The 14240-nt window shown below is 35.7% G+C and overlaps 1 protein-coding gene across 1 annotated transcript in view; it reads left to right on the top strand.

The window, feature by feature from the left end:
- Nucleotides 1–10201, top strand: part of RPGR (retinitis pigmentosa GTPase regulator) — a 48303-nt gene extending 38102 nt beyond the window's left edge. Inside the window, exons 11-14 of the mRNA XM_084507186.1 lie at nt 372–537; nt 1766–1869; nt 4800–4865; nt 5945–10201. Of these exons, the coding sequence (XP_084363312.1) occupies nt 372–537; nt 1766–1869; nt 4800–4865; nt 5945–8380 (2772 nt within the window). The 3' untranslated portion in view covers nt 8381–10201. The remainder of the gene's footprint in view (nt 1–371; nt 538–1765; nt 1870–4799; nt 4866–5944) is intronic.
- The last annotated feature ends 4039 nt before the right edge of the window (nt 10202–14240 follow it).

Here is a 14240-nt window from a genome sequence, read left to right as displayed (position 1 = left end):
TATTTTGTAAAAATGTAGTGATGCTGTGGATCAAATACCTCAATGCAATTGAGAAACAAGTATTTTTATTTTAAATAAAAATAAAAGTTCTCTTTCTTCTTTTTCTATATTTTAAGACTGCTTGAGATTATTGTGTAGAAACCATCTCAAATATCCCATTATACATCTCTCCAATTTTTAGGATTACAAATAATCAATATGTTCAAGAAATCAAGTTTATACTTGTATAACAAAGTTAGAATGGTGTATCATCAAATGAACGAAAACATCATTCTTATGTACGGGAGGTTACTTATGTTTAATTTTTCTACCCTTATCTTAAGGATTTTCTCAATATATGTTTTTTTTTTTTTTTTTTTAATGTTCTAAAGGAAAGGTCACCAGAACAGTTGATTCGAATGTCACGAACTCTGCCTCCACTGGGAGATCACTTCTTAAAATCTTCATTGCACGTGTCTAGCAACACCACCCCGCTCTGTTTCTCTGCAACAAGTCATCCTAAAGCTGTGCCTGTGGAGGAGAGACATCATGAAAAAGGTGAATTGTCACCACATTTTGCTACTCTTTTCTGAGAATTAATGAGTGTTTGGCAGAATACAGACACAGGAGTTGAGAAATATGTACAAGAAATGGCCTCAAACTTGGTTCATGTTTGGAAAATGTGCATAAAGATTTAGAGAAGGGATGAGTGAAGGAAAAACAATGCTCAGATTGTGGTTCCTGTGCTTATAGAAATACAAGCTTATAGGAATACAACTTTATAAAAAGATCAGTAACCACTTTCTCTGTTGTCATGATGAAAAAGAATTACAGAGAAAAAGTGATTAGGAAACATCTTAAAGACTCAGGGAGGTTTAACAGAGACCTTGGATAAGAAAAGAGGTATACTAATTCATACAGAAGCTTTCTTCCTCCTTTGGAAATGAAAAGTACTGTTCACTTTTTGTGGTCTAATATAATAAGGGCTTGGAATATCCTACCTAGTGCCAAAACCTGGGTAACAGTGATGGATATTGTGCTGGACTTGTGCACAGGTTCTCTAGAGCAGTACAGGAGTTATCTGAGTTCCTTGGGGTGTGTAATTTCCTGGAAGAAGGAATGCTGAAGAGTGCAGAATGCAGTGTTTCATGTAAAAATTAGTTCAGATTGATTGGACAGTCAAATCCAATTTAACAGTAATTAATTCAGCTAAAATTAAAATTATTATTAGTAGAGTTACTAGCATGTCTATAGTGGTTCCAGGAAAGCATTGCAGTGAAATTTGAAGTGCATTTAGAGTCTTCTGAGGTCCAAAACCTAGGATTTTGTGCCATAAGAAAATAGTAATACACGTAATGAACCTGAGAATGTAGGTACATTTTCATAATGCTGCGTTGGAGTTACTAAACTCACTCTCCATCCTCTACACAGGTAATGTGCAATGTAGGTAATATGACTGCAGATAATTTACTGTAATTGCTACACTATTATTGACAGATTATCAAAAAAAAAAAAGCTTTGTTCCTTGTAACATTTATCCTTTGAAAGCCTGCAGAAATGGTCAGAGATCGGCAGTGCACTGAGGCTAGATTTTTGAGCTACCATTAATGTTAATACTGATCAAAATGAGGTGGAAGTGTTTCTGCTGTGTCTTAGGTTGGGAGGATGAGGAATCTCAGAACTTCAGCCCAATGTTAGTAAAATACCAGTAATCTCTCTTTTACAAGAGTAGGCTGTACTGCTTGATATATATCACTTACTCAGATGGTATTTGTTTACCTTGAAGAAAAGAATCATCAAAAAGATGAACCTGGTGAAGGCTCTGCAGAAGATTCAGATAATGAAAATAAAGACAGAAACCTTGGAGATACAACTGACATCCTAAACATGGTAATATATTCCACTAATGAATCTGTGAGTTGATTGCTTTTGTGCAGGGGGACAACGCAGATAAGTCACGTTTCAAGTTCTAGTACAGAACTTTTGTGTAGCACAGAACTTCATATGTGGCATGAAGAAGTAATGACATACTATTAAACAAGCATACATTTCATGTCATCGTTATACAATGAAAACATTTATTTTCCTTTTCCAAGTGATATTTTATTATGACATTGAAGCAGTTGTTACCACAACCCCTCCCAACACTCTGCTCTGGATATCAGAAAGAAAAGGAGAAGAGCACTGGATACCCCATAGTGATCTCTATCTCTGAACTTCTTCCTCTTGATGATTTCCAGGAGAGAGAACTGCAGGAAGAGAAACAGATCTCTCTGTTCCTCAGAGAGCTTTTTTAGTATAGGTGGAACATATTAGAGGGAAGACCAAAATGGAGACAGTTTGATTATTTGGTGATCCTCAAGCATGTTCCCAGATATTTTTCTTATTTAAAAACTGTTCACCTTATCACTTGTGCATCTTCCCAAAACATTTTATTCTCTCAGCAGGTAGGGCATATCCTGACCTTAACCCAGTGCAGCAGAAAGAGAGTTTTTGTTTTCCTTCACTGGAATGTAAACAAATGTGCAAATCACTGTGGACTCAGCTCAAGATATCTTGTCAGTTGTACTGGGGGGATTGCACATTTTACAGGAATTTGTTTGTACTTAACAAGTACTTAGTAATTTAACAATCTGTGCATACCATATAAACTTAGAAAACTTCGTTTACAAGAAAAAATTGTTTTCAGATGTGATGAACAACATGGCTTTAATTAATTTACTGAGACATAACATCGCACCCTTTATATAATGGACTTCTTTCCCCTTTTTATTTTTGTATCCATTATGAGCCAGTTTCAAAATATCAGAATGAAACAGTAGATTTGAAAAACATTTGTCAGGTAAACTTGTCAACATAAAAAAACAAAACCAATTGATCTTCATGAATTTAAATGAAAGTAAGCTGTTACAGCATAGATGTTTAATTTTTTCTAAACTGTGGAAACATATTTTGTTGACCAGTGTTTGAGCAGGAAAAGCCTTTAATGGCATGTTGATGATAAAGTTCTGGAAGTCAGAAACCAGAACTATCCATGCCCATTGTCTTGAAAAAGAATATGGTGGTTAAAGCATAAGCAGTTAGCTATCAGCTGCAGAGAGTATATTCTACTCATTTATAGTATATGGGAAAGAATGGCAAGAATCTCACTGTTCTTGCCCACCTAGTAGCATTCTTCATTGCCTTGCCTTTTATATTTTTCTTGCTGAGACAAAGATAAAGGCATCAGATTACAATGAAAAAATCTGCTATAGTGTTTCTTTGAACATGTTCTTTCAAGGCTGTGGAATCAAACTGGATGTTAAGCGGAAGGCTGGGATGCTAAGGTAGTAAAGTGTTCAATTTGTAACCACAACTTCACACTGGGTGGGAAGTGGATATAAAACATGCTTGTGGGCACTAAGAGAAGGCATGTAGTTTTCAGTCTCCATAGTCTCCAATATAGACATATAAGCTGCTTACCACTCTCACTCTTTGTAAGAAATAAATGAAGGAGTGGATATAAAATATATAAGTTTGAATAATCATACAGACTTCTTCTCAACCTGGCTATGCAATAGTATTACAGTGGTCATATGCCATGATGGTGCTGTGCTTTGCATTTCTCACACTTCTCAAAAGCTGTGTGCATTCCCGATTTAATCAAATAGCACCGCTTCTTCAGGTTTTAACTTACTAGTAATGTCATAATTGAAATAGCAGTTGTAAATTTAAAAGAAAACTTACTCTGATTACAGTTTTTGACTACAACGCTGCTTTGCTTATTCGTGCTTTGCTCAACAGTTCTTCACTGCAAGATCCAGCATTTTCTCAGAAGCCTTTTTCTGAAGAAGTCTGATTGTCCCTTAGAGTGTTGGTAGCTGGAAAAGTAACAGTTATGATGGAAGATAGTGCTGCCTAGTCATTTCTCTTGTTCAGGTCTCCTTTTGCCTCCTCTGCTCTTCAGAGGAGCAACTCACTGTCCTTTCAGCCAAGAACCAGATGACCTGAAAAGGCAAATTACCTGATCCCTTTCCTTCACTGGAGAAATGATTAATTTGGCAACTGTTTTAAAGAGGAAGTGCCAGTTGATGCAATATGCTTATGTATATGAGAACAGAAACAAAGCACTAACCTTCAGGTAGTGAAAATCTGCAGCCCACATAGTATTAATAATTGTCTGAACATAAGAATCTATGATTTTATTAATTTTTTAATTAAGTAAGCTTATTTACGAAATGTATGTTCCAAAGAGGCCCTGCCATTCTGCTGTCAGCAAGAATATAATTAGCATATAGAAGTAGGTATAAGTTTCTGTTAATCAAATTTTCCTCTACTTGTTGGGGTGCTTTCACATTTTTAACATGTATGAAAGTGTTTACTGGTTAGATGTGTATCATCTAGTGACAACACAATGAGAAAAATGATAAATAATAAGTTTAAAATCAGTATTTTAATCTCTAGTTCAGGGATTTTTAAAGTGCTTTTTGACTCAAAAGTTATCAGCTAAATAAAAGCAATAGACTAAGTTCATATAACATTTAGAAGCCTAACCTAAAGACAAACATTTACCTATCTTCCTTACCGAATGAGAATGGTAAGGATACACAGGAACCTTTTTAAATGTTATACTGCATATTTCCTTTGAAATAGTGTGAAGATTTGAGTTCCTTTACAGAAACTATAGCTTTCATTTAACTAGCAATGTAATTGGCAAGCATGAGGCTTGAAAAATAGTCTAAGATTCTCCAATGAAAAAGTTTTTTGAAAATGTTGATACGATGTCATTGTGCAACCCTTCCTTACTAGTTATATTCATTCTGAGATCTCATTCTTTGCAGACACATGTGATGAAATTGAATTCCGGTGACCAGTCCTTAAAATTATCGCCAATCCAAAAACAAAAGGTACTGTAACTAATTATATATTTATATTTATACTCATGTTTAAAGTATTTTTATATAAAATATGTTTAAAATATTTTATATAAAATATTTTTAATCCTTGTATTATCCAAGTACGTCATTGTTTTTTTCTGAGTTTTAACAAAAGCTAGACAAATTTTATAGGTCTTTTTTTGCTAATATTAGGAATATCCAAGACGTAAAATTATAAAAAGCTAGCTGAAGTCAGGGAGGATTTGTGCAGGCACATAGAACTTGCATGTCCAGAGCAGTTTGAGAGTGTATAGCACTCTCCCAGTCTAAGGAGCAAGAGGATATCATAAACACTTTGTAATTTATTCCGGTAACATACATGTCTTCTGTTGATACCAGAATGGTTTAACTGACTTTCGGGACACGAAATAAGTAAAGATTTTATTTACAAAAAACAAGCAAACAAACAAAACACATTGTTGAATATATTTAAAGGACCAATAATACTGGTCTTAATTATAAAATTAAAATATCTTGAAATTATTACTCTGCTCTACTTCTAAAACAATAACAGTGTTTTGTCATTTTGGTATATTTCATTATTTTTCTACATATCATTCTACATTTAAAAAAAGATTTTGCAGAATTTGTTAAATAAGAGTAGACTTCAAAGCAGAAAGACAAAAGATTTTCAAACTTAATAGAAAAAACATAACAATGAATCAGAAGATTTCCCAAGGGGACAGGTGGAAAAAGGTGTATAAGAAGCGTTATTCTTTCCTTCTGTTCACACTACCACTCTCACAACTTGCTGTTACTCTAGCTTATGGGATGTGATAGTGGCTGAACAGTTAGTTTTGCATTCACGTTGAGTGCTTGGACAGTGAAAAACAGTACATTTGACATCAACAGGATGTTATATTCTTCTAATATATATACATCTAAATTAATTTCATTTGAAATACTCCACCTTTTATGTTACCTTTTGTTCCCATCACACAAATTGTTTCTTTTCTTGTTCAGATGTCTCTGTAGTCTTTCTTTTGCTGTCATTTGTCCTTAATGTTTTCCTTCTTTCTTTTTAATTTTCTGCTTCTCATGTGGAATAGAAGAACAATAAAAATGTGAAACTTAAAAAAGATGGTAAGGGTGGGCTGAAAACTATTGATTCTGATTTCATGCAGAAAGGTCCAGAATTAGACTCTGGTTCTTTACAAAAGCAGTCTTCACTTTCAGAGTCACCAAGAAAACATGCAGATTTAGAAAAAAGTGCCTTTGTAAGGAAGCCTGTGGCCAAAAAAATTAGAACGAAAGGTAAATCTGAGCATGCACAAAGTGTTAGTACCTCGAAAAGTGGTGTTCAACAAACCAAGGACAAAAGTATATTAGTGAAAAGGGAAAAAGAATATTCAGAAAATCCTGAAATTGCCAGAGAGGAAGTAACACATAGTTTTCCCACTGAAAAACAAATTCTGACTGAAAAAGCAAATTATTCAGATAAAACGTCAAAAGTTGTTAGATCTAAGCAATCCCTTAAAATAGATGTACTTCCATCTGCATCCAGTAATCAGCTCCAGACTGGTTTAATTGCAGAAAAATCCAATCTTTTTGAAAGTCAAGGAAGTCAAGAAGCAGTAGAAAGTGGAAACAAAATAAAGAATGCTGATGAAAAATCTAATAAATGTGAAAGAATCAGTGTCATAGGGAAAGAAAATAATGTAGAGGGGAGGGAGTTTAAAAAAAAGGATCAGATTTTGAAACAAAGAGCAGTAACTATGTCATCATCTTCAAGTGAAGAAAATTGTAATGACCTTACAAAATACATACTTAAAAGTAGGGAAAAAGGAGGGGACCATTATGAAGGCAGAGAGATCCAGAAAGCAATGAAAACAGTAGAAAATGTAAAAGATTCAGACTTAGAAAAAGAAGTTAGTGAAATTGAAGAGATGCAAGCTACAAACAACATGAAAGACTATGTAGAAGACACTGATATAAAAAGCCTAAATGAAGAAGAGACAAACTCAGAAGCTAAATCTAATGAAGAGAGACAGTTAGAAATCGAGAATGATGAGGAATCTAATCAAGAACAGGAAAGTGAAGAGAGTGGAAAGGGTAAAAGTGAAAAAGAAAATGGATATCAACTGAATGAAACAGTTGATAGTGAAGTTGAACTAGTGGAGGAAGAAGAAGAGACTGAGGTAGAGAAAGGTAGAGACGAGGTTTCAGCAGAAAGAGATGAAGATAAAGAGGAAAGAGATAATGAGGAAGAAGATGAAAGAGATGAATCACAGGTTGAAAGAGACACTGAGAATGAGAATGCAGAAGTTGAAGAAAATCATCCAGAAGATAGTACAGACCAAGGAGATGAGAAAGGCAGGTTGATAGAGGAAGAAGAAATATTAAGTGAGGGAGAAAAACAGAATATTGAGGAGGAGGAGGAGGAGGATGCAAAAGACAAACAAACTGAAAAAGAAAAGGAGGAACGGCGTGAAAGTGAGGAAGGTGATGAGAGTGAGGAAGGAGATGAAGATAGAGACAGGGAGGAACAAAAGGAGGTAGAGGCAGAACAGGAAGGAGAAGATGAAAATGAAGAAAAAGAAAGGGAGAATGAAGGAGATGAGGGTGAAGAGGGGGAGTTAGAAGAAGGATTGTCAGGGAGAGAAGAGGAAGAGAGAGATGAAGAAGAACAAGAAGAGGAAGATAAGAGGGCTAAGGAGGTGGGGGATGTTGGAGTGGAAGAAGAAGATGGGGAGGATGAAATGGAAGAGCAAAGAGAAGAGGAGGAGGCAGGGGAAGAAGCAGAGGTAGAAACAGAAGGGAAGGAGGGAGAAGAAGATGAAAACAAGGAAGAAGAGGAGGGGGGAAATGAAGAGGAAGGGGAAGAAGAAGAGGGAGAAGGAGAAGAAGGAGAAAGGGGAGTGGAAGAAGAGGGAGAGGAAATTGAGGAGGAAGAGGGAGAGGAAGTTGAGGAGGAAGAGGGAGAGGAAGTTGAGGAGGAGGAGGGAGAGGGAGCTGAGGAGGAAGAGAGAGAGGGAGGTGAGGAGGAAGAGGGCGACGGAGTTGAGGAAGAAGAGGGAGAGAGAGAGGAGGAAGAGGCAGGGGAAGAGGGAGAAGAAAAAGAAGAGGAAAAGGAGGAAGAGGAAGGGGAAGAGGAAGAAGAAAAAGGAGAGGAAAAGGAGGAAGACGAAGGAGAAGAGGGAGAAGAGGAAGAAGAAGGGGAAGAGAAGGAAGAAGAAGGGGAAGAGGGAGAGGAGGAAGAAGAATTGGAAGGAGAAGATGAAGGGGATGAGGGACAGGAGGAAGAAGAGGAAAATGAGGAAGAAGAAGGGGAGGAAGAAGAAAAGGGGAAAGGTAAAATAAAAATTGTTAATAATAAGCTTCCACAAAAGAAAAGCCAAACCAGGAAACCAGGGAAGACAGAGAGTTCTGCTGTACCAAACAGCTCTAAACAAAAAATTAAGTCCAAACAGTGTGTAGCAAATGGTTTGCATAATTCAGAACAATTTTGGAACAATGTGCTGCCTCATTATTTAACTCTAAAGTAGTATGGACTACTGGATATGCATTTTAAGCCTACTCAGGAAGATCTGGAACTGTGGTAGACTGATTTTAAAATGTAGCCAAAACTTTTTATTATACATATACTGAAGTGCCTATTTCTTGAAAAGGACTGAAGGAAATGTTTAGATTCGGGAAGCTCTTATGAGATAAGTCATTTGCAGAGTCATCTTAATCATATATGACAGTTGCTGAGGAAGGAAAGTGTGTATGCCTCAGATTATAACTTCATGCTGATAACATGAATTACACATTTTAATAGTGTAATCTTTGCCTTTGAATCAGATTTTTTGAAGTAATACATGAATTTTAGTTGCAGCTTACTTGTTAATGTGCCTTATATGAAAAAGAGTGTCAGTAAATCATAAAAGAAACACATCTTAAAATGTTATTTTACCATATTAATTCTCACTACTTTTCTTCTGTTTATATAAAATGTTTGTTTGAGTATTCAACATAAATTAAAGAAAGAACAATTTGCCAAATCTGCATGGATCAGTATATGAGAGGGAAATGGAAAGGCAAACTGGGGTAAATGGTGGCCTAGGCTTTTCCAAAGGCCTTAAGGTTGACTTCTTATTTTTGTGTGCACAATTATGTGCAAAAAGACAAACAAGAGCCTCAGAATTAGGCCTATATTGCAGTATAGTCAGAATACATTTGCTTAGTGATAATTTTTGACTCTCACGTTAGGTAATTTGACAGAAAAGATGAAAAAGATTCAATAGCTGCCTACAAAAGTCTAAACTACATTAGTCATCTAACTCTTAAGGTTCCCAAGGAGGGGAATGTATTTGTTGCAGTGTGAAGTATATATGTATGTTTTCAGGATCAGAGCTTAAGCTTCTTCTCGTTGGAGGAGATTTGTGTTTACCCTTCCTAAATATCACGTCAGTGATCTCCAGAAAGAAGATACTGTAGTAAACCAAGAAACTAGATGGAGTAGTAGCAAAAGTGGTGTGAAAGTCTAAACTATTTTTGTAAATTACAAAGTATGCTAATATTTCTAAGGCTTCCTTAAAATGCACAAAAAGATCTTGAAAATTATTTTTGTGATTTTGAAATGCTGTGCTAATAGTGGTTGAACCAGCAAAAGAAGGGAAATGAACTCTCGTCATTCAGCATTATTAGTTATTACTATGATAATAGGTGGTCTGAGGAAATTTTGTAAACAGATCTCAGTATTGACGTTTCCTGGAAGAATTATTATTTAAAACTTATTTAAAATGAGTGCAGGAGAAGAAAGAAGCCAAAATGAGTAAACATCACTCAATAAAAATGTTAATGGATGATTATATTGAGATTATGAAACATTTTTAATGTTGTTTTGTAAGATAACTGACATTAAACAATCTTTGACACAGTGTCTCCTGAATTTATTTTCTCTAAAGACTGTGGTAGATTAATGATTTGCCAGTAGCTTCTAGTTCAGTTCAACCTTTCCTACTTCAATCACCCCTTTCATGTACCATGTTTGAAGGTAAGATCGATTTCAGTAACATGCTGCATGCAATAACTATAGCAAGAATACTTACTCCTGTGACTGTATTTTGTCCCCGTGAAATTACTTTCAACCTTTGGAACTTTCTGGAATATGTTATGCTGACATGAGTATGTGTAAGTCTTTGGAAAAGGGTAAGTATCCTGATATTGTGATAGACTGGAACATTTTAACAGTTAAATGCACTTCCTAAGAAGGCAGCTTACTCTAGTAATGGAGTGCTGTGAAAATACGTATGTTTGAAACTAACTAAGCTGTGTTATTTTATTTCTTAGGAAAGATTAGGATGTTACTGTGACTAAACTTAATACTATACTATTAATATTAACTATTAATATTATAGTAATAAGTATTTTTATAGACCTAAAACCATGTTTATTGACCATGGGCATCTTGGATACGATGCCTACTTGTTTGCGATTCTGAAATTCAGTCTTGGAAGAATGCTGTATGCTAAGAAAATTCTGTTATTTTTTATGAATAATATTTGAGAGAGAGAAAAAAAAAACAAACAAACACAACAACACGAGAGCACTTTGAAACAAGTGATTTCAGGTTCCACATGGGAATAAATCCTCATTTACTGTTTGGGTGTAGTTTATAATCTAGATCCTTAGGTAAGTGGGGACCATTTGTTGTTGCTCTCTTTACACATGCTGGTAGTATAGGTCTTCCCAATGTTTCCTTGGAGTGTAAAAGAAGCCAAGTTGTGGGCATCTCCTCGTCTTTATTCTGTCTGGATAAAAATTCTTTGAAATGAGAACTGATTTTATATTGCTTTGTGGATCATTCCTGTGGTAGGGGAAAAGCAGAGCATTGCTGCATCTCTTCTGATGGTTTTCCACTGAACAGTTACATAAATTGTACACTATGCCAATGTTTGGGGGGACTTTGGAACTCCATCAGCATAACTAGAGTGGAATTTTGTTTTATTTGACTCATGCAGATTTATAAAGCTTGGTAGTTGTGGTTTTATGGAAATTCAGCACGTCCTTGGTATTTACTATAGAAAAAAAGATTTATGTGCAGTACTTAACATGGCAGAAGTACTCTCAAACTAGTTTCTAGTGGAGAAAAAATCCTGAAATAGAGAGAGAAAACAACAGACATAACTGCCCAGACCAAAGGTTTATCTAGCCCGATGTCTTATTTCTGCCAGAGGCAACCTGTGAATGCCTGGCAAAAAAATAAATAAAAGTATGTAACGATACTTTTCCTGTGTAACCACTCAGCCTTCAATAATCTTTGCTTCAGAAGTTGTATCTGTTGTATATAATAGCCTTTTTTTTTCCTTCATTAATTTCTTACACTCACTTTTTGAACCCATGGAAGCATTTTGTGTCTGGTCCATGTTTTGGCAAACAATTCTTAGATTACCTTAAATGTTGTATGAAGAAGTAACTCTTCTCTTTGTCTTGAATCTGTCGTGATACTTTCATTTGATGTCTCTGTATTAGAGAAGAGCATTAATTGTCTCATGATTTATTCCCTCATAGTTGTTACAGGGAAAAAGTGTTCAACTCTGTGGTTGAAACCAAGATGAGATCAAAGTGGTTTATTGATATGTTAATAATAGCTAACCAGCAATCAATGAACTGCACATCCAAGATCAATAGCAGTAACACAGCAGGTACCAACAATACTAGACCTCCATAACATGTTAATAAGCAGATGCAAATTTCTGAGCAGCCTTTTGCTGCTGATTTCAGAAACTCAAATCCCCACATACACCTTCAAGAGCATGTTCACAGAACTGCACATAAATACAGGTCTCCTCACACCAGGCACAAGTTACAAGCACATGCCTGATTTTCAGGGGGACGGGCAAATCAGCTATTGCCAAACACCTCCTGTTAGAGATCAGCATGTTTGAGATTTATCAGTACCCAAGCTGCTTCCTTCAATCTGCTAATCCCCATGCTGGTGAGAAAGCACCCCGTAACAACCCATACACACGAGGTGTGAGTCTGCTTCTTCAGTGTAGCCTGTCCAGCAGCTGGCGTGCAGGCATCTGGCAGAGAGGCTGTTCTCTCAGGCCTTGAGGAAGGTCCTGGTGCTGGTGAGGGAGCCCATAGTAGTATCACAACCAGTTTTGTTCACTCTTCTATTCCCACTTCCCTCCCCTAATGTCACAAATTGGTGCTTTTATACTTCTTTTCAAGCCGACTCTGACTTTCTTTGGGTTTTCAAGTCTCTTTGTTACCGTGTAATCCACCCAATGCTTATTTTAAACATATTTTGACATTGTCAATTTTCTCTTTGTCAATTTGAGGGCAAATGAATGCTCAAGGTTTTGGTATTCACCTTCCATGCACTTATATCTGTCAACACTGAATTTTGTCACCCATTCACTTTATACAATGAACCCCCTCTGCAACTCTTCACCATGAGCTTTTGTCTTTACTCTCCAGAAAAACAGCAAGCCCTGTGATATCATGGTTCACTTCTTCCCAAATTATTTCTGAATAAGTTGTACCATAAATTTTCCCTCATGCTTGCAAAATTTCAGCATTCAGATTTTGTCATGTTATACCTGAAAATATCAAACTATTCAAATAATTGTTCTCTTTGTGTAATTCGTACTGAAAAACAAAATTGTCTTTCTCCAAACTACAGAAAATACCTGGTTTGGATTAACTATGTTTTGTTCTGGTGTCTTATCTGGGTAGGTACATCCTTATTCTTTAGTATGGGGCCATTAGGAAAAGGACGTTTAGCTTTTGTTTCCATTGCTTTTACATTTTCCCCCAAGCTTTTCTTAGCTAAAAGGTAACTTTTAGCTTATTTTCTCCATAAAGGAATGATACTTTATTGATCTTACTTCTCGGAACAGCAAACTGAATTTGCAGTGTGAATGTAGTCATTTGACAAATGCATGGCTGAAGTACCCTTTCTGGTACAAATAAATAAAAAAAAAATTAAAGGGCAAAGCATATTTTTATATTTTTAATGCAATCTGACCTTTTTCTTAGGACATACAGACTAGATTTATGAACTGTGAACTTTTGTGTATGTCTTTAATTTTAAAATTAGTTTTATGGGAAGGCAAATCAAGTTCAGAAATAACAGGATCTTCAGACAAAAGAATGTTGTCAGATCTGTAGCCTGTAATAGACTACATGGTATCTGATACACAAGGGCAAATTCTCAACTCATTTCTAGGTATGCAATTCAGATAAATGGTGATGTTTAGTCCTGTAGCATTCTACGAGCAACCGAGTTAATGTTTTTTTTGCACCAATGGCAAACCTATAGTTCTGTCCTCAGTTAAGTTCTGAGCATGTTCTTGACCTGAAGTCACTCATTAAGTTATAATATTTTACACTTATCATATTTTACACTTTTTCATATGTTTTAATGCAGAGAAGAGAGGTTTGCTTATGCATAGTGAAAGATTTTGGTGAGATATCTTTGGCGTCAAAAAATTGCACTGCTGAGAGTTACTGAGGCTTTACTTTTCTATTGCAAAAAGACAAAGCAAGTACACTTTTCTTCCTCTGGGTGATGGGTAGGTTACAGGGCAGCCTGATGGAATGTCCCAGGTTTAATTTTCTGGGTCTGGAGCTTTGTAATTTGTAATAAGTAGTCCTCCTTTCACACAGAATTGTATTAGTGGTTTGTGTGAAATGTAAAGTATTTGTGGTTACATATTGAGAGTGAGCTAAACAAAGGTAGCTGTAACTAGAATTATGTATTAAACAAAGCCTTCATCTGCATTTATACCTGAGGAGATGTAGATCACTCTAGTGTTGAAGAGTAATGTTTCCCTCTTCCTCTATACCAGTGATGTTACAAGAGACTGCTGGGACATTCATCTGGAAACTCAGCAATCATCATCATCTTAATACGAGTTTGGGGCTGTGAGCCGCCCTGGCAGAGGCTGGATTTTCTTAAAAGGAAGTTTAAAATAATTACTTTCATTTTATCCAGTGTTTAGCCAAGTCGCAAAATGCCTCTCGTTATTAGAAACGCAGCAGCAGAACTACTGCAAAATGGACACTTACTGTCATTTCCAAGAAAAAACAGAACAATGTAAACATTTTTCTATAAGAATTTCAAAAAAATGCAGAAAATGCATCCATCCATTCCCAACATACTTTTGACAGACCCTTTGTCTGTTAACATTAAGAATTCATTTTTTTTTTTTTTACGCAGCATAATATCTTTCAAAGACACACCAAATTTCTGAGATAATATATTCTGATTTGAAGCTGCTCATATTTCATCTGTTTTGCTTAAGTACCTAGGATTTGTTTTGGTATGCTTTTTTCAAGTGATTAAAGATTAAAGGGTATTTATGTAAAATGGTGTATAAGAAATTATATTCGATGTAAATCGTCTTCAAC

This window comes from Aythya ferina (genome assembly GCF_964211825.1).
Source record: "Aythya ferina genome assembly, chromosome: 1".
NCBI lineage: Eukaryota > Metazoa > Chordata > Aves > Anseriformes > Anatidae > Aythya > Aythya ferina.
The sequence above is the reverse complement of the archived record's forward strand: the minus strand, read 5'-3'. Positions and strand labels throughout refer to the sequence as shown.